This window comes from Mercenaria mercenaria, chromosome 1, assembly GCF_021730395.1.
Source record: "Mercenaria mercenaria strain notata chromosome 1, MADL_Memer_1, whole genome shotgun sequence".
Classification (NCBI taxonomy): Eukaryota; Metazoa; Mollusca; class Bivalvia; order Venerida; family Veneridae; genus Mercenaria; species Mercenaria mercenaria.
Window position 1 is genome coordinate 26604128 of NC_069361.1, and position 26973 is coordinate 26631100.

Consider the following 26973-nt stretch of genomic DNA (forward strand, 5'->3'; position numbering starts at 1 on the left):
CTTATTTTAAACTTGTCTGATATATATTTTTTTTAAATAATTAAAAGAAAATTTCCATACCAGACTTTTCAAGGTCATCATTACTGAATGCAAGCTGATCTACACCGATCACAAAGGCAGAATTACATGTGCCAGTAGGCTAAAGGTGAAGCAAGATGATTGATTATAACTGTATGAAGTGTTCAGAAATATGAAAGAATTTTCAATTTTAAAGCCTTCTGATTTCCATCATAATTATTTGAAATTACTCGAAATAAAAATAAACACACATTGCCTCCTCTATATGTTTAATAATTACCTTGCAAACAATTCTATCATAACAACAAATGTAACAAAATAAAGTGATCATAAGTTAAATAATTAATAACTTTTTATGTCAAAAATGAGTAACTTCCTCAACGGGACCGGGTACGCCTGAGGCTCCTGCCCAGCTGGTGAAGGTTAATGAACTTAACTGCCTTGCCAACTATTCTGAACATACTCAACAACAAAAATTAAATATGACAAAAATAAAGTTATCCGTTAAGTAATTAAAACCTAATTCAATCTTAAATACGCAGTAACATTTTCAACGAGACAGGGTAGGCACAGAAGCTCCTGTCAAGTTGGTTTGAAGGTTCAATTGCATTTACATAATATTATAACAAGATGGGATAGTATTATAATAAGATGGGTTGTAACGGCCGCTCTAATTAAACTTGATAGGGTAAGCGCGAGGGCTCCGACCAAGTTGATGAAAAATTCACTCGACGGGAAGGAGACCAAGCGTGACATGCCAGTCAGTCCGAATAATCAAAAACCATACCTTAACGGAAAATATGTAACTGCAACGCAATGCAACAACTTAAATAAACTAAGGTTAAATACCAATTGCGGTTCACGTTACTTGAGAGAAGTTTGGGACTATAAACAAGCGAGGCTCCATTCAAGCTCATAGTCTTTTTACTCACGTTGTTGACGTCGAAAAACAAATCATCAAAAAGAAAGATAAGCAACCTTACATTACCTAAATCCAATTATTTACTACAGTGTTTTACTGTTTATTAATGCCTGTTACACAACCCCGAGCAATATAGGTCCTACCACACTATAAGAATCGGTCATAATACTTAACTAGGGAACGGCATCAAAACTGTGGTATTCTACTGCAGTCTTACACTACATTACTAAATATTTACTGTAAAAATCTTTATTTTATTTAACGATGCCTTTTTACGCAACGCAAAGCAATCTAGGTTCACAGTACTATAAGAGCCGAACAAAGTGATCCAAAGCAGCTACGAGTCATACGACTTTATTAAAGAATGGCATCAAACCTGTAGTATTCTATTGCAATCTAAACTAATTATTTACTGCCGAAAACTTTGTACTATTTACTGATGCCCTTTACGCAACTCAACGCAATTTGGGTCTTGCCGTACAATAAAAACCGGACCTGTTGACCCAAGGCAACTTCGAGTCACAACAGTTTATTAAAGAATGGTATCAGACCTGTAATATTCCACTGCAATCTAAACTAAATACTTCCTAAAGAAAACTTTGTACTACATACTGATGCCTTTTACGCAATGCAACGCAATCTGGGTCTACCGCACTATAAGAGCCGGACCTAGTGACCCAAAGCAACTTCGAGTCATAACATTTTATTAAAGAATGGCGTCAAATCTATAATATTCCACTGCACACTTAACTAAATACTTCCTACAGAAAACTTTGTACTGTTTACTGATGCCTTTTACGCAATGCAACACAATCTAGGTCCTACCGTACTATAAGAGCCGGACCTAGTGACCCAACGCAACTTCGAGTCATAACATTCTATTACAGAATGGCATCAAATCTATAATATTCCACTGCACTCTTAACTAAATACTTCCTACAGAAAACTGTGTACTATTTACTGATGCCTTTTACGCAATGCAACGCAATCTAGGTCCTACCGTACTATAAGAGCCGGACCTAGTGACCCAAAGCAACTTCGAGTCATAACACTTTATTATAGATTGGCATCAAACCTGTGATATTCCACTGCAATCTTAACTAAATATTTACTGCAGCAAACTTTGCAATATTTACTGATGCCTTACACGCAATGCAACGCAATCTAGGTCCTACCGTACTATAAGAGCCGGACCTAGTGACCCAAAGCAACTTCGAGTCATAACACTTTATTAAAATATGGCATCCAGCCTGTGAAATGTCACTGTAGTCTTAACTAAATATTTAGTGCAGAAAACTATGTACTAATTACTGATGCATTTATACAATGTAAAGTAATCTAGGTCCTACCTAGCTATAAAAGATATACCTAGTGACCCAAAGCAACTTCGAGTCAAAACAAATTATCAGAGAATGGCATCAAACCTTTGGTCTTCTACTGCAATCTTAACTAAATACTTACTGCAAAATCTTTATACTGTTTACAGATGCCTTTTTTGCAATGCAAAGCAATTTAGATCCTACTGTACTACGAGTGCCGGACCTAGTGACCCAAAGCAACTTCGAGTTATAACACTTAATTAGAGAATGGCATCAAAACTGTGGTATTCTACTGCAATCATATAAATACTACATAAATAAATTTTCACTGAAAAAATCTTTATACTATTTACTGATGCCTTTTATACAACACAAAGCAGTCAATGTCCTACCGTACTATAAGAACCGGACTGAGTGATCCAAAGCAACTTCGAGTCATAACATTTTATTAGAAAACGGTATCAAAACTGTGGTATTTTACTGCAATTGTAGATAACTTAATATTTACTGCAAAGTGTTTACTATATACTGATGCCTTTCATGCAACGCCAGGCAATCTAGGTTCTACTGTACTATAAGACCCGGACTTAGTAACCCAAAGCAACTTCGTGTCATAACACCTAAAACATAATGCTGTTATGTATTGTAATCTTAGGCAAAGCAAACTACACAACAGCGATTAAACTCGTACAAGCAACGGTTTGCAAGAACGTATGTGGCAATTGCGATGCAACAAGCTAACTACATTATTGAAGCTGTCATGTCCCCTCGGGTACGAATTGGAAACGACCGACGAGAAATGATAGCTGAATGTCTAACAAAGATGCTCTAGATTAGATATAATTATAAACGCTTACTAAATGCATTTAATATAGATATCACGCAGTCTCCCCCCTGCCAACTTGAATTCTCCAGTAATATATCATGATAACGTAGAGCGACAATTAAATTATTGTGTCGTAGGCTACCATAAAAGCATAAAATAAATAATTTTATCCCTTCAAAAGCAAGTTCCATAACAAGCTTTAAAACAATATATTTGTAATGAACGTTATCTGATTGAGAATCCAGAGTATACAAACACTTGGCATTTAAACGCACATAATTAAATAACACACATTAAAATTGATAACACATCTTATGTTACTGTTTATCTCCACACTTACTGAATGGCATATTATCCGTGTTCCACATCTAATCATTGTCTTCAGCAGTCCAATACTTCGAGCAAATATGTGTGAAATCGTCTTTGGAAACCTTTTGATTTATTTGTACACTCATCCTCGTCAAGTAACGATCTGAAATATATGACTAGAGCAGAAAATCTGTCTCAACTCTCCTACTGAAACAGCTCGAGATAGAGAGAGGATAATGTAACAATGTTGACAAAATGAACATATATGTAAATTATGTGGAACTGGTAAAGAAAATTAAATGCACTTCCTTTTGCTATGTCCTTGTTTACAGAAATTAAGAGCAAAGCATATTCCAGGAAATATTGTATCAATTTATGTCTACTCATTTATTATCCTTATAAGCAGTAGCAATAAAACTACAATAAAAATGTTGCCATGTACGCATACTATGATTTCATAGAACGTAAACGTTTGCTTTAAATATAATAATATGTACTATATACATGAAACTAAAGTATACAAGTTAATAGGTTTATATTATGAATAAGATTTGAATTTACGTCCCGTATTCCATAAATGTATACTGCTAATTGTATATACATGCATATTTTAATTTTGGGCCGGTGGCCGCTACATCAAATAAACTTCGTCATTATCATTGTCATATTGAAACTGGACGGAAACGCATTTTATAAAACAGAACATTGCAAGCGGCGCCTTTGTAATTCATTATGGGGTGTGGCGGGTGGGCAAAATTGTCAACTTTACATGTACTCGCTCAGCCAACGTACAAAAACAGACAGAGAGCTGCACGAGAATTCTCAGCTTTTTATGCAAGTTTAACAGACTGTTTACCGATATCAAATTTAACTAGCTACAGGCTTGTATAAACTCGGGTACCAATTTATAACGATAAGCGCGAGGGCGTATCGGTTCCATAGCAACGGACGTGACATTTGATTTCTCTAAAAATAAATCAAATTATTTTAAAAGAAAAATAATTTTTATTATTTGAAATTACTCGAAATAAAAATAAACACACATTGCCTCCTCTATATGTTTAATAATTACCTTGCAAACAATTCTATCATAACAACAAATGTAACAAAATAAAGTGATCATAAGTTAAATAATTAATAACTTTTTATGTCAAAAATGAGTAACCTCCTCAACGGGACCGGGTACGCCTGAGGCTCCTGCCCAGCTGGTGAAGGTTAATGAACTTAACTGCCTTGCCAACAATTCTGAACATACTCAACAACAAAAATTAAATATGACAAAAATAAAGTTATCCGTTAAGTAATTAAAACCTAATTCAATCTTAAATACGCAGTAACATTTTCAACGAGACAGGGTAGGCACAGAAGCTCCTGTCAAGTTGGTTTGAAGGTTCAGTTGCATTTACATAATATTATAACAAGATGGGATAGTATTATAATAAGATGGGTTGTAACGGCCGCTCTAATTAAACTTGATAGGGTAAGCGCGAGGGCTCCGACCAAGTTGATGAAAAATTCACTCGACGGGAAGGAGACCAAGCGTGACATGCCAGTCAGTCCGAATAATCAAAAACCATACCTTAACGGAAAATATGTAACTGCAACGCAATGCAACAACTTAAATAAACTAAGGTTAAATACCAATTGCGGTTCACGTTTGCGTCTATTATGACAACGCGCGAGCTAGATCAATCGGGCTTACAATAGTGTTAAGTCAAAAAACGTTTAAACTGATACCGATTAACGAATCTAACGCCCGGTCACTTTCCAGTCGATAGAATTTTCCCGCCACAATAAATTTTCAGAAATTTATCCCCCAAAATTCTTATCGATTGGAAGCCATGTTCTTAGAAATATAATCTTTTAAACACAGTTGCCAAATGCGATAGCCCAGCCCTGCAGCAAAGATTGTATTTACCTTATGATGTCTTTTAGCAGACAGAATCTTTCTTTCTTTAATTTATTTTTATTCATTTATTTACTTATTAATTCATTTATTAATATATTTATTTTAATTATTTTTGTTTTGTTTTCTAATAATATAAGATGTTATTTTCTGTTCAAATGCTGTCTTCTAATGTTGTAGTTGTTTATTAGCAAAATTATCCACAAAGACCCGCGGTTCTCTTCATGACTTACAAAACATCTAAGTGGCAACTGTTGTGGCAATGAATTGTCAATACGCTACTTTTAGGATGATAACAGTAAATCTAATGTTTATTTTAAAACGACATATTTATTCTGTACGTACACTGCCGATGTATAGGTCACGCACACACCTGTTTAATATAAGCTACACGCCTCGTTGAATATGCCATGCCGATAAAGTAGAATGCTTGACATGTAATCGTTTACTCTATGTTTTTAAATTGCTGCCACTTATTCATCATTAAATATTTTTCTATACTGTTTTTTGTGTTTTCCGGCCAAAAGTTTGAATTATGTGCATAAAGTGTTTTACATGTATTTACTATAAAAACTAAGTAGTTATTTATGATCGTGCCATATAAAATTTCACATGTAATCCTGTATAACATCAGCTGTTTTTATGTAATTTTGTTGAACTTTCTGTCAATAATTTATCAAAAATGCTATAGAATTCCAGCTATATTTATTCTCTAGCGGTGCTGTAAGTTTGAGGCCATAACATTAAATAATGAATTATTACACGTATGTTTTTTATGTACGTGACGCCCAAATTTCGCGTGAGCCGTTTAAATAACTAATTACTAGTTTCTTTACTGTTTATTTACATATACATCTTCACTACTACATTTTTCTAATATTCACTGCTAAATTTTCCTATGATGACTACCTCTTTCATACCCAGTTGTCCCGGACCGTGCACCAACCAGTATGTACTTTTGCCGTTCGATACCCGTTCATCCTAGATTTTGAACTAACCTTACCATAAAACTAGGTCAATGTAATGATTCAGTTTCTACGGGACGATACTAATAGGCGATACAAATGGGCCCGCAACCCTTCCTGCTCCATCTTCCTTATTTCTTTCTGTATTATACAAGAATTCAGTGCAACCGAGCAAAGATTTTTTGAATTCGAAGCAATCGAGAATAGGAAACTCTTGGTTAAAAACACCCATCTACTTTACCGTTATCTCGTGCATATCGTTTCAAAGCGTTTATATTAGCTGGTGATTTGGCCGAGTTAATTATCCGAACTGAAAAACTCATCTTTGTGACCGCGATGTTTGAAGGAATTTACTTGCAAAAAGAGGATTTTTATACCATTATGCCGCCAAACCCACTTTGAGAATTATTATTAGCACATGGAATATTGCTACTTATACAGTTATTAGAAAGAACTACATCAGAATTTGAAAGAATTTGTTCAAAATCAGTAACAATTGACCCACCAGAATAATCCTGTAGTAGTCTGTTTCCTCTATCGTCATGTCACCAGTGTTGACTGTTCGACCTTCAGGAGCCACAAGTTCGCCAGCAGGCCTGCTTTCAAGGTTACACTCGTCGGCTTTTCATTTACGACGGACCTCTCTTATTACGCCTGTTCTCTTCATTGTCGGTTGTTGTCAGACCAGCCCGCTTCTCTTATTACAACCTCTCGGCAAGCGTAGAGAATTAAATTCTTTATAAAATTGTCAACTCAAAATTGTCAACTTTACATGTACTCGCTCAGCCAACGTACAAAAACAGACAGAGAGCTGCACGAGAATTCTCAGCTTTTTATGCAAGTTTAACAGACTGTTTACCGATATCAAATTTAACTAGCTACAGGCTTGTATAAACTCGGGTACCAATTTATAACGATAAGCGCGAGGGCGTATCGGTTCCATAGCAACGGACGTGACATTTGATTTCTCTAAAAATAAATCAAATTATTTTAAAAGAAAAATAATTTTTATTATATTATTTCATGTTACTTATTGCAGCCTGAGACAGGGGACTATAAGGAAGTGTTTTCATTTGGAAATAGCCTCAGGGAGCCACTGATGACCAAGATAGATTCTGATTGTATTCTGCTAGGGTATGATAACACATCTGTAGTTGTCAACTCACGAGCAAAACCTGTCAAAGATGAATGTATTACATGGACTGGAATCCCGCAACTAGTCGGTACATTAGAACATTTCTTTTTAGGAAAATTTCAACAGATTTTTATATCCATGGTATTGATAATGAGATGAAGGTGCTGTCCATGGGTATTAGTTCTGAAAATCACATTTGACCAGTTACTTCATCATGAATTGTTAGATTTTGAAATAACTTGGCATAAATGACCACAAGACAGTGCATGCAAGACCAAGATCCTTACAACAGAGGTCAGTGTCACACTTAAAAGGCGAAGATTAATGTGATTATTCATGTCCAGACTATGGATGAATATTGAAATAACTTATTACTTATATTTACCATATTTAGCTGCTGTGACAGATGCAAGCCTCATATCCTAACTAAAAGGTCAAGGTCATGCTTTAGAAGAGATTGATTTTATGTTTTTTTTATACCCCACAAAACGAAGTTTGGGGGGCGGGGTGTATATAGGAGTGAGCTTGGCGGTTGGTCGGTTGGTTGGTCGGTCTGTTGGTTTTTGTGGTTTCTGGATGATAACTCATGGAAGGCTTGACCGATTTAAATAATTTTTGGTACACAGGTGTAACATAAGAAAGTACAGCTCAAGTTCGAATTTGGGGTCAATAGGTCAAAGGTCAAGGTCACAGTGACCCTGAACAGTTAAACGGTTTCCGGATGATAACTTGAGAACGCTTGGGCCTATGATCATATATTTTGGTACACAGGTGTAACATCATAAAATACAGGTCAAGTTCGACTCTGGGGTCTGTAGGTCAAAGGTCAAGGTCACAGTGACTCGGAACAGTTAAATGGTTTCCGGATGATAACTTGAAAATGCTTTGGCCTAGGATCATAAATTTTTGTACATAGGTGTAACATCATGAAATACAGATCAAGTTTGACTTTGAGGTCTGTAGGTCAAAGGTCAAGGTCACTGCAACTTGGAACAGTTAAATGGTTTCAGGATGTTAACTTGAGAACGCTTGGGCCTAGGATTATAAATTTTGCTACACAGGTGTAACATCATGAAATACAGGTCACGTTTTATTTGAGGTCAGTAGGTCAAAGGTCAAGGTCACAGTGACTAGTAACAGTTAAACGGTTTCCGGATGATAACTTGAGAACGCTTGGGTCTAGGATCATAAATTTGTGTACACTGGTGTTACATGACAAAATACAGGTCAAGCTCGACTTTGAGGCTGGTAGGTTAAAGGTCAAGGTCACAATAACATGAAACAGTGAAACGGTTTCAGGATGATAACTTGAGAACACTTGGGCCTAGGATTATGAAAATTGATAGCGAGGTTGGTTATGACCAGCAGATGACCCCTAATGATTTTGAGGTCAGTAGGTCACAGGTCAAGGTCACAGTGAATATTATATTGAAATAACTTGTTACTAACATTTAACATATTTAGCTTCTGTGACAGATGCAAGCCTTATATCATAACTAAAAGGTCACGGTCACACTTTAGAAGAGATTGATTTTATGCATTTTTTTTGTCGGTCTACATTGAAGGATATTCAAATATCTTGATTCAAACATTCCCCCTAACAAGAAGATATGTCATATACAAGGCACAAACCACTACTTTAAAGGTCAAGGTCACAGTTAAAGGTAAAATATTTAACATCAGTTTTCAGGCCCAGTATTCACAAAACATTTTCATTCTCAGACGAGTTAATGGAATTTTATTGTCATTTATAAAACTAAATTTTAAGTTAATAACTATTTTCAAATGGCTATTTAGTATTGATGGACAGTCTCAGTTGGAATTTAACCTTGAAGTTTTTTGTACAATTGAAACTAAGATTTCAAACTCAAACTCAGCTGAGACCAAATACCTGGTATGTTTTGTGAACAGGGCTCAGTCACTGAAACAAGGCAACATGTCTCTTGCAAAACTTAGACACCTTGCTCTCAAGGTGTTATTATAGACTTGGTCTATATCTCTTGTCAAAGTGCCATTTATTAAAGAACACACACTTAAGTTTATTAGCATATTTAGGCTGCCTGTGTCCTACAGAATGTCTGATACTGAAAATTGGCATCAGCTTTCATAAAATAATATTGACAATCTGCCTGTTTATCTATACATGTAATCTAAAATTATGACTACTGAAGACTTAAATAGAGGTCTTTCTGTTGAATAAGGTCCTTTATAGTTGAAGTTAATGTTAGCATGGATTCTTGAAGTAATTGGAAAGCTATTCATGTAATTAAAGCTTTGTTTATCTCTGCCAGACATTGAAATGTCATGCTGAATATTTTAGTGAAAACCTACATTCATATCTGTAGCATGTTCACATTATGGTCTTTAAACTTCATTGGATGATTACAGTCGATAGTTGACCCCTGCTGGTTGTTTTTAGGTCATTAGGTCAATGGTTAAGGTAATGACTTACAAAATTGCATACCCAGTACCAGAGAATCCTTCATACTTTTTTATGCCCCCGAAGGGAGGCATATTAGTTTTCAACTGTCCGTCCATTCATTCGTTCGTTCGTTCATTCGTCACAACGTTAACTTTTTGCATGAAGGCACTTTACTCGTGAACCACTGCACCCAGGACCTTCAAACTTCACATGCTGATAGTACTTATTGAGTACACCACCCCTGCTGACTTTGGGGTCACCAGGTCAAAGGTCAAGGTCACCAGGTCAAACGTTAACTTTTTGCATGAAGGCACTTTACTCGCGAACCACTGCACCCAGGACCTTCAAACTTCACATGCTCATAGTACTTATTGAGTACACGACCCCTACTGACTTTGGGGTCACCAGGTCAAAGGTCAAGGTCACCAGGTCAGACGTTAAATATTTGCATGAAGGCACTTTACTTGTGAACCACTGCACCCAGGACCTTCAAACTTCACATGCTGATAGTACTTATTGAGTACACGATCCCCACTGACTTTGGGGTCACCAGGTCAAAGGTCAAGGTTACCAAGACAAAGGTCAAGGCGCTGCGGGGGCATTTGTCACCATTAGTGACAGCTCTTGTTTTTTTACCAATTGGTCTTTCTCTTCTCTAGAGTATGATGCTCCGTATGTGCTAGCTGTGTTATCACGGTACCTGGAAGTGAGGACATTAGACCCTAGCATCTCTATACAGCAGATTGAGATGAAGCATGTGAACTGTGTATGCAAAGGAAGGTCAGTATTTGAGCCGTGCCATGAGAAAACCAACATAGTGGGTTTGCGACCAGCATGGATCCAGACCAGCCTGTTCACTTTTAAAGCCTATTGGAATTGGAGAAACTGTTAGCAAACAGCATGGATCCTGAACAGACTGCGCGGATGTGCAGGCTGGTCTGGATCCATGCTGGTCGCAAACCCACTATGTTGGTTTTCTCATGGCACGGCTCATTTTGTTTTCTTCTTTTCTTTAGAGATATGTAGTATAGTTTTAGACTTCAACCTTTAGCCTGTTGGCAGCAAATGATTTTGCCTTTGAGACCAGTGCAGACCAAGATCAGTCTGTACATCCATGCAGGCTGATCATGGTCTGCACTGTTCGCTATTCAGTTAGTAAATTTTCAGTGAACTCCACTTTTGGTGATAAATGGTACTGCCCAAACTTAAGGATAGACCTGTTCATTTTAAAAGTTTAGCTGGGTAGCGGTTAAGCAGTAAGCTTGTGATGCCTCTATGGTCTGACCTCTTGACTGACTGCAGAATCATTACTTGCTCCTAAACAATAATCATTTAAATACCAGTCTGTAGCAATATTTAAGGTGTACCTTATTACATGACTATGTATTTTTTCCAAACAGGAATGTTATATTTGTGCAGTGTAAGGATGGTATCTACATGTTGACATTGAGACCCAGTAAAGACAGGATTAAAAGTCTGGTGAAGAATAAGCATTTTCAAATTGCCAAACAAATCAAGGTAAAATTATATTATTATGTCTATGAAAACTGAAGTAAACATGATATGACGTATATGTAAACTGAAATAAAAATGAAACACTGTTTATTCAAATTGAAGTAAAATGATATGCTGTTTATCCAAATTGAAGTAAAATAATATGCTGTTTATGTAAATTGAAGTAAAATGATATCCTGTTTATGTAAATTGAAGTAAAATGATATGCTGTTTAGGTAAATTGAAGTAAAATGATATCCTATTTATGTAAATTGAAGTAAAATGATATGCTGTTTATGTAAATTGAAGTAAAGTGATTTACTGTTTTTACAGATGCAGGAAACAGATATTACAATGGAGGAAAAATTAGAACAGATCAACAAAATCCAGGCCAAATATGCTGTACATCTGTTTTGCAAATGCAAATTTAAAGAGGCTTTTGATATATTTACACAGTTGGAGACAGGTATAAAACTGTGTCATTGTCAAAGACTGGTATTTATGAAGGATTTTCCTATTTCAATGAGGATTTTTACCAATAAGAAGGTGTACATGTAATAGCTTATGATTTGCATTTAAGTTGTTGGCCTCAAAACAAGTTGAGTTTATTGTCACTTTGTGATGGATAAACATTATACATAATGTATTTTTTTTTGCAGATCCCTCCCATGTGATCGGCATGTACCCAGAACTGCTGCCAAGTAAATTAAGCAACAGTTTAGTATATCCTGAGAAAATACCAAACCTACATGGTAGGGATCTGGAGAAAGCATTGTCAGAACTTGTCCAATATCTACAGAAGGTAAGTTGAAAATAATCTTTGTCAGAGCTTGTCAGGTACTTACAAGGTAAGGAGTAAGTGGCATACAGGACAGAGATATTGGAAAAGTTTTCTTAGACTTTGTTACATGTCTACAGTAAATATGGGAAAAGTTTTTTTTAGACCTTATTGCATATCTCTAGTAGGTGAAGGGAAAATGACATACAGGACATAGATAAAGGGAAAGCTTTGTTAGACATTATTGCATATCTACAAAAGGTGACAAAGATCTGCTGGAACTTGTTAGATATTTTAAGACGGTAAGGGGAAAGTTAAATACATGGCAGAGACATGGGGGAAAGCTTTGGTCAGGGGAGAGTGACATGCAGAACAGAGACACAGAGAAAGTTTTATTAGAACTTGTCAGATATTTAAAGAAGAGAAGAGGAAAAACTGAGACCTAGAGAAAACATTACTTGAACTTTTTTCAGTATGTACAGAAGGTATATGAAGTTAATACCAAGTGTGTTTGGTCTGATTTAAAGCTGTTCTAATTCTAAAAAATAGATAAGGTAGTGTCATCACTTAGTTGTCAACATCAGTGTTAATTATGATTTTTGGTTAGGTCCCCTTCATTAAACCATATGAACTTCAACTGAAAATTTGTATATCATAAGGAATCATTATTTGTCATCATAAGGAAGTAAGTAAACCTTTTGTTCATGGAAAATTTGAAATTTTGTTGAAAGTTTTATTTATGTCCACTTTTCTTCAAGACTACAAGAACTGTAGCCTTGAAATTTATGCACTTGTTTATCATTCATATATGAGTAAGCAGGCTAAGAACCATAAGTGCTCTGTGCATTTTATAATAATTACAAAAATGTTTCCTTGCAGACTGATCTTGGTGTGCATTGTTTGCTATTCAGTCAGTAAATTTTCAGTGAATAATAAATGGTGCTGCAATTTAGCAGGGTAAAGGTTAACTATATCAATGATTTCATTGTAGAAGAGGGATGAGATAGTAAAAGAGACAGATCTGAAACCTCTTCAGCCAATCATGAAACACAAGAGAAATGACACACTGAAAAACAAGGACCAGGCTCTCACAGTCATTGATACCACATTGCTCAAATGTTATCTACAGGTAGGTCACAAGAAATTAATAGCCATCCACTGTTGAGTAGACGTAGAGTTCACAACACATTCACTTGATTCCTGCATTTTCAAAATATCTTCAGTAGTTTTGAATTTATTTTACTACCCGAAATTCTACACAAGAAACAACTGCAATATTCACAGTTTACTACATGTTTATTTGTACTTTTAGGTATTATGACATTCACATATACTGATTATAGGTGCATATGATACTGCAAGCAACAACTTTAATTATGTAATTCACACTTATATATGAAAGTTATTATAAATAGTATGGCAAAGTTTGGCCACTCCATTGTTTGTAGTAACCCTGTCGACCAGGAGGAAACCAGAAGCGCCTGTAAAGTACCACACCATTACTCCACGGTTTGCTGTGGAAGCAACAATCAGCACCACACGAATGCAAGGGATACCACAGTACACCAAAGTAAACCAAACACCCCCATAACTCGACGGTTGGCTGTCAAAGTAATGAGGAATATTTAGAGTACCAACGGAGCCAGGCAACGTACTGTGATTCTAAGCAAAGCGAGCAAGGCTACAGTACACCACAATATTTAGCGGACCAACGGAGCAAGGCAACGTACTGTGATTCTAAGCAAAGCGAGCAAGGCTACATTACACCAGAATATTTAGCGGACCAACGTAGCAAGGCTACAGTACACCACAGTAAATTAAACATTCCCCATAACTCGACGGTTGGCTGCCAAAGTAATGAAGGAATATTTAGCAGACCAACGGAGCAAGGCAACGTACTGTAATTCTAAGCAAGGCAACTATACTATAATGAGCAAGGCTATGACACATTTAAGCAAGGCTAGTCAGATATTGCCAAAGCACTAGAGCAATACCTTTTACACAGTAACATCCATACTATGACAACGTTCGTAAGCACGCCCGATCGCCCCCGCGGTCGACAGAATTTTTCTCGGCCACAATAAATTTGCCAAAATTTATCCCCCAAAAATTCTGAGTAAGATTTCTTAAATCAAATATAGTAGTTTTATCACAATTATATTTGTTCTATAAACGAACCTAATTGAACCATGTAACTTTAAATATAAATAAATTGGCAACTTAACAGACATGACATGCACAGCAAATCTTGCCAACACCACGTGCAGATTAAATGAAATCACATTAAACCTGTGTATAAGACCTTTTTATCTAGAAAGAACTTTTAACCAAATTGTTGTTTTCATGATAATGGTGTATAATACAACTCAGGTTCAACCTTTGAACGAAATGAAAAATAGATAAGGTAAAATTTATTTGCTTTGAATACAAATTTGAGTTAAAGAATTATGTCCCAATCAATCAATTTAAAATCTAAATCCAACCTCTTACCCCATTAATTTAGGCGATAAAAACTGTCTCCTTTCAACGAGTTCGGAAATTAGTCATATTAGACATGACGATATAATACAATTCACTTCTATACAAATCTTAATAGTACATACAATAGATTTCCTCGGTCCAGTAGGACCAACAAACCATTCTATAAATAGATTGCACAATCGCACTGAAGTCCCAGTACGAATAAATGGTCAGGCAAGCATGTGTCTATTTCAATATTACACTTCGCTTCGGTTAGCGACACACTTCTCTGACTGACATAATCTGACCTAATTTTAACCTTGTAATCGTGTTTGAATATCTATAAATAGTTTCCTCAAAACAAAGTCAATGTGTTGCCTTCATATTTGCGTGACTAAATGAAATGTTTTCTTTGAAAAACTTGTATTTATCTCGTATTTTTGTATGTATATAAACTGAGAACTTATGAATAAACTTGAAACTTATATGATGTTTCAAAATCTTCAACACGCACACGAATACAGATTCAATCCAATGCCTATAAATGACGTTGACATGTCTGTCTTTAGTAAAAGTATCAGTTAAGTTTTGTCAATTCAAAGAAATATTTAATGTATTTAGACTTAAATTGTTTATATAGCAAATTCGGTAATGATGATCTTAATCCAACAAATTTAGCGCGATCCCAGAAATTATTGAGACAAGTTTTCATAATGGACAATATCCCTACTCGCTAAGATTGCCCCGTCATAAATATAAAAGAATCTGAACATCGAATAATTTTGACTAATTTGTAAATTCTACATACACTGATTTAAAAACCCGTTTTGACCCTGCCAACATTTACACGATGTTGTGTCGCATTTCTAAAAGAATTCCAGAAGTTTTAGACTGCGGCTACAATCAACCTTTATTAAGCAGAAGCTTAAGGTAGTTCTGCGCGTTTGGATCGAAACTTTTTCTACAATGTAGAATTTGATTAAACTCCAATTTTTCAAAACTTTAGAATATACCTAGAAAATTCAGCAAATAAAAAAGATAGGGTCGTGTGCTTGATTTTTTGCTAGACTGATTTGAAAAATTTGGACCTCACGCAATATTTCATAATGGGAGTCTATGGGAAAATCATAACTTTCTTAACATTTTCGCGAATAGATTTTTTTCTACAATGTAGATTTTGATGAAACTTCTCACAGTTGTAAATAAACACACGGCCTATTATTTGGTGAAATAAAATGTATAGGTCTGTGTGCTTATTTTTGAGATATTTGACCATGATTAAAGAGAACCGGACATTTCACGTTGATTTTAAGACATTATTTTTAATATTTTAACGTACCATATGTTTTAATATCATATTTTGACTTTAGAAATATAGCAAAAGTGCCATTGTAATAAATTTACGCACAGGTTTCGATTTATTTATAAATTGATTTTCATTTCCGTACGCCGAACCCAGGCTTTATTCTACGTTTTCCGGATAAATGACGTTACGCCATCACTTTCGGTTTTTCAGACGTGCAGAACTACCTTAAAACTGGTTTGCTCTTTTGATGTCTGATGTGACTTACAGACATCGAATACCGATTATCGTGATATAAATTTATATTGTTGACATGTGTTATATGATCTATTCTAAAATGATTTGGTGTTGACAATTCGCCTACTCAGACCATACCAAAAATATGACGATTTTTTTTTTTTTTTTATATAATATATAACTTAGCGGACAACTGGTATAGATCAGCTAAACCCAGTATTTGCGATGTTGGAATTGGCCTAAAACATACCAGCTTATCTTATATTTACAACTATGATATTCTATTATAATCTTTAATTACAAAACAAACAGTGACACTGTCAATGGGGAACAATTGAAAAAAGTTATATCTGCTGTTATCCCCCGTGAATACCATCCAAAATAACATGTTACCTTAAACAAGTAACCTTAGAAGTAATTAAAGCCCTTCAAAATAAATATGTAACAGCTGTATGTTAGAATTCGAAACAAATGTCTATCAAGAATTAATGACAATCCTTAAATTTTGTAGAAAAGCTAACCACATTATTTATATATATATATATATTTATTTATTATACTCTAATATTCTCATGGTCATACCGATATAATCCCAAACTATATTAATTAATATAATTAAGGTGATTTGACTTAATTCAATTAAACCTTCCTTCCTTTTTTAAAAACAAATACATGTACTGTATATACAAAACAAAACATTCTAAGAATAATGAAATAGTTGGGCTGGACCACAAGTTCCTAACATTACTAACTCGGTCCGCCCCAGATTTTTTTTTTTTTTAATCCAAGTAATGTTTAAGACCAATTGAGCATTGTTTACTTTAAACTATATGTATTACAGGAAATGCAAAACAGCCTCTCAAACATTTAATGCAGCTAATGGTCATGTACGAAAGTTCGAGCTTTGACAAAAAAATTCCTCTCCAACTCCAAAACAAAAACGCAGTAATGCAACATTCTCCGGTATCGGATGGGTCCAAAACACCAAACAAAAAGAAACTGTTAAATAAATTTCAACTTCTTAACACAAAAGACCGCATGCATTTTGTTTTAAAACCTCTTGTGAGCATTTGACGTTGACATGAATAAAAAGATAAAGTAAGATTATTTGTAACGTTATCTTTGATAAAAGGGGAATCGAATATTGAAACAATTATCCATTACAAAACAGTTGTACTACTTTTGAATCGTACTGACTGACTGTAAAGAAAAACAATATTTAATATAAAGAAAAGAAAAGCATAATCAACTTTTCTAATAACGTTATCATTTTCTATTTATAACTATATATTAAAGAACTGTATTCGTTTGTATTCAATGACAGTAACTATACACGATTTGCATGAAAAATAAGAGGTACACAAGAATTTAATTTGAAATTGACCATGACATATTCTGGGCCAAGACAATGTGTTTAATGTCTTAACATTTTATTGAATTAATATAGCAATATGTATGTAAATCTACATCCATGTATTTGGTTACATTTCAATCAGTCTTTGTTTCTGCAATACTGTGAAATCATTTTTACTCGCGTAGGACGAACCCCCCCGCATTTTGCGCCAGGACCGATGCGCAAATTTAAGACCGCGCTATTATTATTTTTCAATTATATTTTTTAATTTCTAAAATTGAAAATGCGCGAATTAAAGCCCGCGCGAAACAGTCCCTTTTCACGCCCACGCGAAACCTCATGCCAGCGAATCTAAATTGTTTCACAGTATTAGGCAATTATTCATCTATCCTTTAAAAACTATGCTGAAAAGATATTGTATGAATAAGTTTGCAAATAACATAAATAATTGCGCGAACCAATTTATCCAGGAACAGCCTAAATCTAACCTGACAACATCGTATAGCTGTATATTACCTGTATTACAAAGAAAAACATTTCAAAGGTTGACATGCAACCCAAACAAATTCGACCTCTTTATTTATGTTAGATTTTATCCAATCTGAAATTAAACAGTGGATCTTAAATTCTTATTATCTGAATGCACGTGGACTTGTATACATTAATGAGATCATTCAGGGGCAAATTTGTAAGTACTTCCAAATCATAAATTTTGACTAGTGAATTTCCTGATTTTAAGATCCCGATAGAACTATGCTGTGTAACCTGGTCATACTTGTGCAGGTGCCTACGTTTCACGCATGCCGGCGGATTCTCCCAGTCCTGTGCTACTTATCGCAGGATGACAGCCGGTGATTGTAAGCGCATGTATGATAAAAACTTACTTGAACATCAATTGACATAAAGCTACTAGTATAAATAATAAAACAAATTTATCTGCTATCTAAGACGCTAGTTTTTCCTTACAATCTTTCTGCCCAGTTCCGATAAACTCGTCCAAACTTAACCCGCATACTCATGATACTGGGCCATCCACTATTTAGACAATTCAACGGTCCCTTTTAGATTCCAAGGCGAGATTAATGTAAAACCCTCTGCAAATTTGCTATTTAATTGCTAGAAATAAATGTGCAAAGTGTTCTCGTCCTATGCAACGTGACGTCACTAACTTGCTCTACGAGCACCTTGCGAATAGTTAGCGGAAATGCTATTTGTGAATCTCGTGTTTTGGAAGTACCAGAAAAACAAATTTACAGTTGTTAAACAAGAAACGCTAATGGTTTGGTTCGAATCTGCAAATCATAAGAATTAGGGTCGCCACACCCCATATTTTGATTCTCAACAGAAGAACGGTAATAATAGACTACAAAATTATTTGCGTGTTTCAAATCAATAACAAAACCCTTACAGAAGAAAAAGGCCTGCTGCTTACTCTTGCTATGTACATACAGCGTATATGATGCGTACATGATGTGTACTGAAATCAAGGGCTTTGAATAGTACGCAGGATATACACTGCACATACACCGATAGTACGTTTGTAGTACACTTTTGACATGCAAATGAGCTCTGCCGCGTACTACTTGCTGCGTACATGCTGTGGACTACATAGTACACAGGATGTACGCTGGAGGAATTTAGTATGCGGGAAATAGTACGCAGCATGTACGCGGCACATACACTTTTCACATGCAAATGAGCCTGCGGTGTACTACCCCTGCAGCATACATGCTGTGTACTCCTGGCCTGAGTCCTGCGGCATACATGCTGTGTACTCTTGTGGTGAAACTGCTGTGATAATGTAAATTCCTTACCCCACCAACTTTCGTATGCAAATGCTGATCATTTGGACAGAAAAAAAAACAGAAAAAAAGATAAGTGACATGCATCAATAAGTATTTACCCTTACCAAAATAATGTAGATTGATGTTATCAAATAAATTAGTATGCTTTTCTTCATCCACTTTTCAGTGAAATAAATCAATTTTTGTAGCATGTAATTTGGTAAACATTAGAAGAAAATGGCGTAACTGTATCAAGGGGAAACAACTTTAATGCCACTAAATATAAGTGTTATGATTTATTATAGACGATGTGTGCATAGTATTTATTTATTTTGATTAAAATCCATCTGAGAACAATCTAGGACTGGAATTATATAAGCATTTATACACTTTTACGTCCGTAAAAAGTAGTGCACCAAAAAATTAAGACAAGCTTACTGTCGCTGAGTGGCTGCTTTTTAATTTCTGACTTTTGCAGCCACCGCAGTTTGAACATCACATGCAATATAATACAAACTGTATACGTCGGATTAGTTCGACTACAAAAAAATTTTGGATTGATTTTTTCCAATGGGGCGACACAATTAGCCAAAAACGTTCTGAAAAGTATACGAGCAGCAGATCTGATGAACAACTTTTTAATTTGGTGAGGCCTTAATGAGTTAACATAATGAGCAATTCAACCTTTATAAAACATGGTAGAATGGTGTTTTGCTTAAGAGTATTCAAATAACAGTGAGAGCTATTAATTCTTCTCATTCGGGCACTGTTTAGGCATAATCTTGGTAATTATTTCATGTATTACAAAATGTAATGCAACGATGTTCAAATAAGGCTTTTCAATTATCCAAGTTAGAAAGCTCCAGGATTAATTCAAAATGAAAAAGAATATATTTTTACACTGCATGCAAGGTGCAGCTCAGAAATCACTAAGATGTAAGCTTCACAAATGAACATTGCAGATAGTTTGGCAAATTTTCATTGTTCAGAATACCGGTAATCTGAACTATTGTATGCTATTAAGATAAAAGTTACTCGGAAATCAAGTTCTTGCTTCCAAAAAAAAAAAAAAATGCACAAATCCTTCTTGCATGAAGTGTACTCCAGACTTTTACCTAAAAAAATTCAAAGTATAAACACCAAAAGAAAATGAACAAGTCCCTCCCGCATATATGAAGTTTACTTCAGACTTTAACTTATAAAAAAAAAAAACTGAGTATAAATGCCAAAAGAAATTGTACAAGTCTTTCCCGCGTATATGAAGTGTACTGCACGAATTTCAAAGTATCTGCGGTGTACATGCAGTGTACTATTTTCTCGTACAAGTCCCTCCTGCGTACATGCAGTGTACTCCTTAAATTTTCAGAGTCTGTGCTGCGTACTTGAAGTGTACTAGTGACCTCCTGCGTACATGCTGTGTACTCATCGAAATAGTACGCGGCATGTACGCGGCATGCGGTGTATGTAAAATGTACTCCTCTGGTGTACTACTGTGTTCGCGGCATATACACAGCAAATACGCAGCATGTACGCCACAGAGGCTTGCTTCTGTAAGGGTTAAGACCTACCAGCATTTGTTTGATGCATGAGATTTATTGGCAAATTCACCGTCTTTTGTTTGCTTTCCTTGGTCATCCTCCAAACAAGCTGGCTTGCCTCTACGTTCCTGGCGCGCTCTGTATCGTCCACGTGGCATGTAGATCTAGCTATTCAATTTAACATCGATCTGAAACGCTAGACAGTACACCTTAAATTCAACTGTGAATATTGCACGTGATCTGAAGTTAATATAACGCTTGAGTGGTTCCCAGACACTAAGGCGTTCATCATTACTCTATTGTGTTTAGACGGGTAACCAATAAATCACAAAACCAGATTACTTGACAACAACGATAGTTTCTAGTTTACACACCTAGCAACAAGATATCCATTCATTTTGTGAGAAAATAAATGTAATTATTTTTAGGCAAAATAATTTTTATCATTTTGACTCTGTGTTATTCGCTATAAATTTCAGCAATTTTTGACACCAAAACTTAAAAAAGATTATTTCATTTTGTGATTCGTAGATGAATTGTTGTAAAACTTCCTGGATATCTTAGACAGCATAAAAGCAACATTTTTAATTTCTAAAAAGTGTTATTTTGAAATTGTGATTTTGTTCAAATTTTACAATGACAAAAAGGTATTTTGACCATAATATTGATAATATTGGAGATATTTTAAGAATTTAAAAAGATCCTACTACCACTCTCAGAGATCTTGAGAATCTTGGAAAACAAAGCTGCAATTCACAGAAATCCCTGTTGTGGTTTAGGTAGATCAAACAGTATAACTTAGGTGATAGGCGAATGGTAATGTGAACTGCTTATACCCCCAGGAATATAGTGATTGAACTGTCCATCTGGTTGTTCATCTGTCCATACAAGATTTTAACGGTTCTCATAAGGCCCACATTAACGACTCAACAATCCTTGTGGCAAGACCTACAAACTGACCTGTAAATAAATGACCTTGACCCACATTAAGCTTTCACCTTCAAACTTAAAACCTTAATAAACAGCAATGGTTGGTCTTACAGCCCACATAAATAACCGAATTTAGTTCATACTTACACTCAGCAATCCTTGTGACAAGACCTACAAACCGACCTATATATAAATGACCTTGGTCCTCATATGACCTTCACCTTCAAACTTAAAACGTTAATAAACAACATTTTTGGTCCTACAGCCCACATAAATGACCCAATTTAGTTCATACTAACACTCAAACCTTGTGGCAAGACCTACAAACTGACCTATATACAGATAACCTTGACGTTCATATGATCTTCACTCTCCAAGACCAACATCTTTGGTCATATACCTGGGGGCATGATTTTGCATTTTGAAAACACAGCTCCTTGTTTCAAGTTATTAATTTCTATGCAAAAATACCCATGTATTTATAATTATCAGACTGTGATTTAATTTCTGTAATTCAGATTAATGAAGCCATGATAGCCCAGTTATTACGGTTGCCAGGCAACAATGTTCACTTTGAGGAAGCTGAGAAAGTTCTCAAAGCCACAAGGAACTACTCAGAGTTGATTATTCTCTATGAGCAGCAACACATGCATGAACAAGGTAAAGTACATGACACCATTCTAAGCTGATCATTCTCTATGAGCAGCTCAAGATACATGAACAAGGTAAAGTAAATGGCAACTGTTCCAAGTTGATCATTCTCTGTGAGCAGGACCACATGCATGAACAAGGTAAGGTACACAGAAACTGTTCCATGTGAGCAGGACCAGATGCAAGAACAAGGTAAGGTACATGGAAACTGTTCCATGTGAGCAGGACCATATGCAAGAACAAGGTAAGGTACATGGAAACTGTTCCATGTGAGCAGGACCATATGCAAGAACAAGGTAAGGTACATGGAAACTGGTCCATGTGAGCAGGACCAGATGCAAGAACAAGGTAAGGTACATGGAAACTGGTCCAAGTTTATCATTCACCGTGAGCATGACCTCATACATGAACAAGGTAAAATTAATGGAAACTGGTCTGAGTTGCTCATTCCCTATGAGCAGTATCATAATAGTATGCATTAACAAGGTAAGTAAATACACGGAAACTGTTTGAAATTGATCATTCTCTAGAAGCATGCATGAACAAGGTGAGATACATGGAAACTGTTTTTAGTTGATCAGTCTCGATAAGCCGAAACACATGTAAGAACATGGTAAAATACATGGAAACTGTTCTAAGTTGATCATTCTTTAAGAGCAGCACCACATGCATGAACAAGGTAAGGTACATGGAAACTATTTCAAGTTGATCATTCTCTATGAGCATCACATGCATGAACAAGGTTAAGTACATGGAAACTGTTCCAAGCTGATCATTCTCTATGAGTGGTATCATATGCTTGAACAAGGTAAGGTACATGGAAACTGTTCCAAGTTTAGAACATTCATATTCTTGAATTAGGTAAGGTACATGGAAACTGTTCCGAGTTAATCATTCTCTATGAGCAGCACCACATGCATGAACAAGGTTAAGTACATGGAAACTGTTCCAAGCTGATCATTCTCTATGAGCAGCACCACATGCATGAACAAGGTTAAGTACATGGAAACTGTTCCAAGCTGATCATTCTCTATGAGCAGCACCACATGCATGAACAAGGTTAAGTACATGGAAACTGTTCCAAGCTGATCATTCTCTATGAGCAGCACCATATGCATGAATAAGGTAAGGTACATGGAAACTGTTCCAAGCTGATCATTCTCTATGAGCAGCACCACATGCATGAACAAGGTTAAGTACATGGAAACTGTTCCAAGCTGATCATTCTCTATGAGCAGCACCATATGCATGAATAAGGTAAGGTACATGGAAACTGTTCCAAGCTGATCATTCTCTATGAGCAGCACCACATGCATGAACAAGGTTAAGTACATGGAAACTGTTCCAAGCTGATCATTCTCTATGAGCAGCACCACATGCATGAATAAGGTAAGGTACATGGAAAGTATTTGGATGGACCATTCTGAAGGCATAGAGGATATTAATTTTTGTGTGTTAGATTTCTTTCACCTAGTGGACAGCAGATGCAATATTTCCAAGAATGGGTAAAATTGGTGTTCTGCAGTGAAAGATATTTTTTATTATACATGTAAAAGATACAAGCTTTTTTTATGACAATGAAAACAATAACAGGTTTTTTTCTGAGGGAATTGAGTGCTTAGTAAATGTAATTTGTAGTGTAAATTGACTTAATAAGACTGAGGAAGGCAATAGAGTACAAATATAATTTCAGAACTGACATTAAATACTTAATTGTTGTAATGATTATTTACAACAGTTATTGAATATGTTTCATAAATTGCTGTTGCTATATCATTAAATGATTTCACATTCACTCACATATTTTTTTCCTTAATTCTCATAGCTCTGATGGTGATGAAATCGCAGGCATCTGCCAGCAGATCCCCACTCAGTGGAATACAGCCTACCATACATAAACTGCAGGAACTAGGTAATATCTTCATAGGGTCATTATATTACTGTAAACTTCATTTAAACATTTGTGAATTTGGCCAAGGTCAAAGTCACTGTTTCTTGAGATAGAAAAAATGTTTTTGCTTAATAACTTTGATTTGGATTGGTGTGTTGAACTTAAATTTCACATATAGGTAGCTTATAGAAAAACCAAGGTTGGTTAGTTTTGCATTTTTACAAAGTTATGCTCCTTTGCAGTGCAGTAGAGTTCAAAGTCAGCATAACTTTATTAATTCTTTGATATCTATGCTACTTCTCCTATGAGACTGGTTAGAATTCCACCAAATTTCACAGGAGTTACCGCTGCCAAGCCTAGTTTTGTATATCATTGGAATGTTGTGGTTCAGTGATTTTTCCCTGGAGTAATGGCCCTTTTACCATTTCTGCTTAGTGAGCGGTGGGAGACATTTTTCTATTAAAAGCAGGTAAAAGAATTATTTTGATGTAGAACATTTAAGTGGCTGATTGTGAGAGGTGAGATGCTATTTAGTATTTTAGCTTGTTGACAATTAGTGTACAACATGATAATAAAGCCGTGCCGTGGGAAAACCAACATAGTGGGTTTGCGACCAGCATGGATCCAGACCAGCCTGTGCATCCACGCAGTCTGGTCAGGATCCATGCTGTTCACTTTCAAAACCTATTGTAATTAGAGAAACTGTTAGCGAACAGCATGTATCCAGACCAGCCTGCGCATCCGCGCAGTGTGGTCAGGATTCATGGTCTGGATCCATGCTGGTCGCAAAGCTACTATGTTGGTTTTCTCTTGCGCGGCTCAATTATATATTTTAGGAGGTGATCATCTGAGACTGATATTTGAATATGCGACGTGGGTGATGGAAACTGATGCACATGAAGGCCTGAAGGTATCACTGTGCCTTTATTACATGTAACACAATACTGTATACTTTAAATTGTTATTTTGAAAAGACATACAAACTTTGTACATTTCATTTTTAGCTCACCTGTCACATAGTGACAGGGTGAGCATTTGTGATCGCCCTTTGTCCGTCTGTCCGTCATCTGTCCACAATTTCCTTGTGAACACAATAGAGACCACATTTTGTATTTGATTTTAATCAAACATGCACACAACTTGTATGGGCATTATATCTCGGTTCCTTTCAAAAACTGGCCAGATCCCAGGATGGATTCCAGAGTTATAGCCCCTTTAAGTGTCAAAACTTGCTATTTTTGGCTTGTGAACACAATAGAGACAACATTTTGCAATCAACTTCAATTAAACTTGCACACAACTTGTATTGGCAAAATATCTTGGATCCTTTCGAAAACTGGCCAGATCCCATCATGGGTTCCAGAGTTATGGCCCCTCAAAGGTCCAAAATTTGCTATGGTTTGATTTGATACTAACTTGCAAAATATCTTCAATAACAATAAAGCTTGGATTCCATGATGAATCTGTCAGATCCAATCATAGGTTACGGAGTTATTTTATATCTGATTACCTCGCCTGATTTTAATCAAAATGGATTTATATCAGTTAGTACTTATAGGACTTATTTGAAATTTCATTATTGTCATTAGCTAGACTGTGACGATCAGGGTAGATAACTATGGATTGATTTTATGTCAAATTACCTCCCTTTATTTCAAATTAAAATTGGTATATCTACGTAACTAATTAAGACACTGATCTGAAATTTCATTTAAGCCATCAGACTGACTTGGACAATCAGTGAAGAAACATATTGACTGAATTTATGACAAATTACCTCCCTTTATTTTCTATGTAAATGAATATACCTAGCAGCTTCTAATGAGATTGGTCTGAAACGTTGTTTATGTCTTCCATGGTAAGAAATAGTATTGTTAGAAAACTCTTGATTGAACGTTTATCGATATAAATTCTTTGCTAATATATTGTTGTAAAGGCTTGTACTCTTCTACATGCATATTCCAGTGCATGATTACCTCCCTTGATTTTAATCTAATGGTTTTATCTTAGTAAGTATTAATAGGACTCATTTCATTATTGTCATCAGTTGGACTGAGACAATCAGGGTAGATAACTATAGACAGATTTTATGTCAAATTACCTCCCTTTGTTTCAAATTAAAATGGGTGTATCTCAGTAACCAATGAAGATACTGATATATAAAATGTCATTTATGCCATCAGATGGACTTGGACAATCAGGCTAGATAACTTTTGACTGCATTTATAACAAATTACCTCCCTTCATTTTATGTAAATGAATATACCTCAGCAGCATCTAATGAGATTGGTTTTAAATGTTATTAAAGTCTTCGAGCGTAAGAAATAGTCATGGTATTACAAAAATGCAGCATTTAAATCTAGGACCCTCAAACTTGGTATGGAGATTGGCCCTGACTAGTACGTGACCCATAGGTCCAAAGGGACTGTTACAAGAAAATATTTATCTTGATGATATTTAAAGTGTATGCCTATGTGATCTATATCAAAACTTGATCTTATCATTAAGAGCAATGGTACTCAGGTGAGCGATATAGGGCCATCATGGCCCTCTTGTTTAAAATGTAGTTTTACCTTTACATTCAGAACTTAAATTGACTTCTTGAAGTGAGATAGTAAGGTAGCAACTTTAGAAAATGTTCTTGCTAGATAAACTGAAAATAATAGCTTCATGTAACATGTAAGGATAACCTGAAATATTAAACCTGGATCTGGCAACAAAAATATGAAAT

The 26973-nt window shown here is 35.5% G+C and overlaps 1 protein-coding gene across 1 annotated transcript in view; it reads left to right on the plus strand.

Annotated features, from left to right (window-relative positions):
• The window catches only part of LOC123543227 (vam6/Vps39-like protein), a 59601-nt gene that overhangs the window by 11490 nt on the left and 21138 nt on the right, over window positions 1–26973 (plus strand). Inside the window, exons 9-17 of the mRNA XM_053542764.1 lie at window positions 7305–7488; window positions 10482–10602; window positions 11223–11340; window positions 11650–11782; window positions 11976–12118; window positions 13086–13223; window positions 22219–22360; window positions 24177–24263; window positions 25079–25152. Coding sequence (XP_053398739.1) covers window positions 7305–7488; window positions 10482–10602; window positions 11223–11340; window positions 11650–11782; window positions 11976–12118; window positions 13086–13223; window positions 22219–22360; window positions 24177–24263; window positions 25079–25152 — 1140 coding nt within the window. The remainder of the gene's footprint in view (window positions 1–7304; window positions 7489–10481; window positions 10603–11222; window positions 11341–11649; window positions 11783–11975; window positions 12119–13085; window positions 13224–22218; window positions 22361–24176; window positions 24264–25078; window positions 25153–26973) is intronic.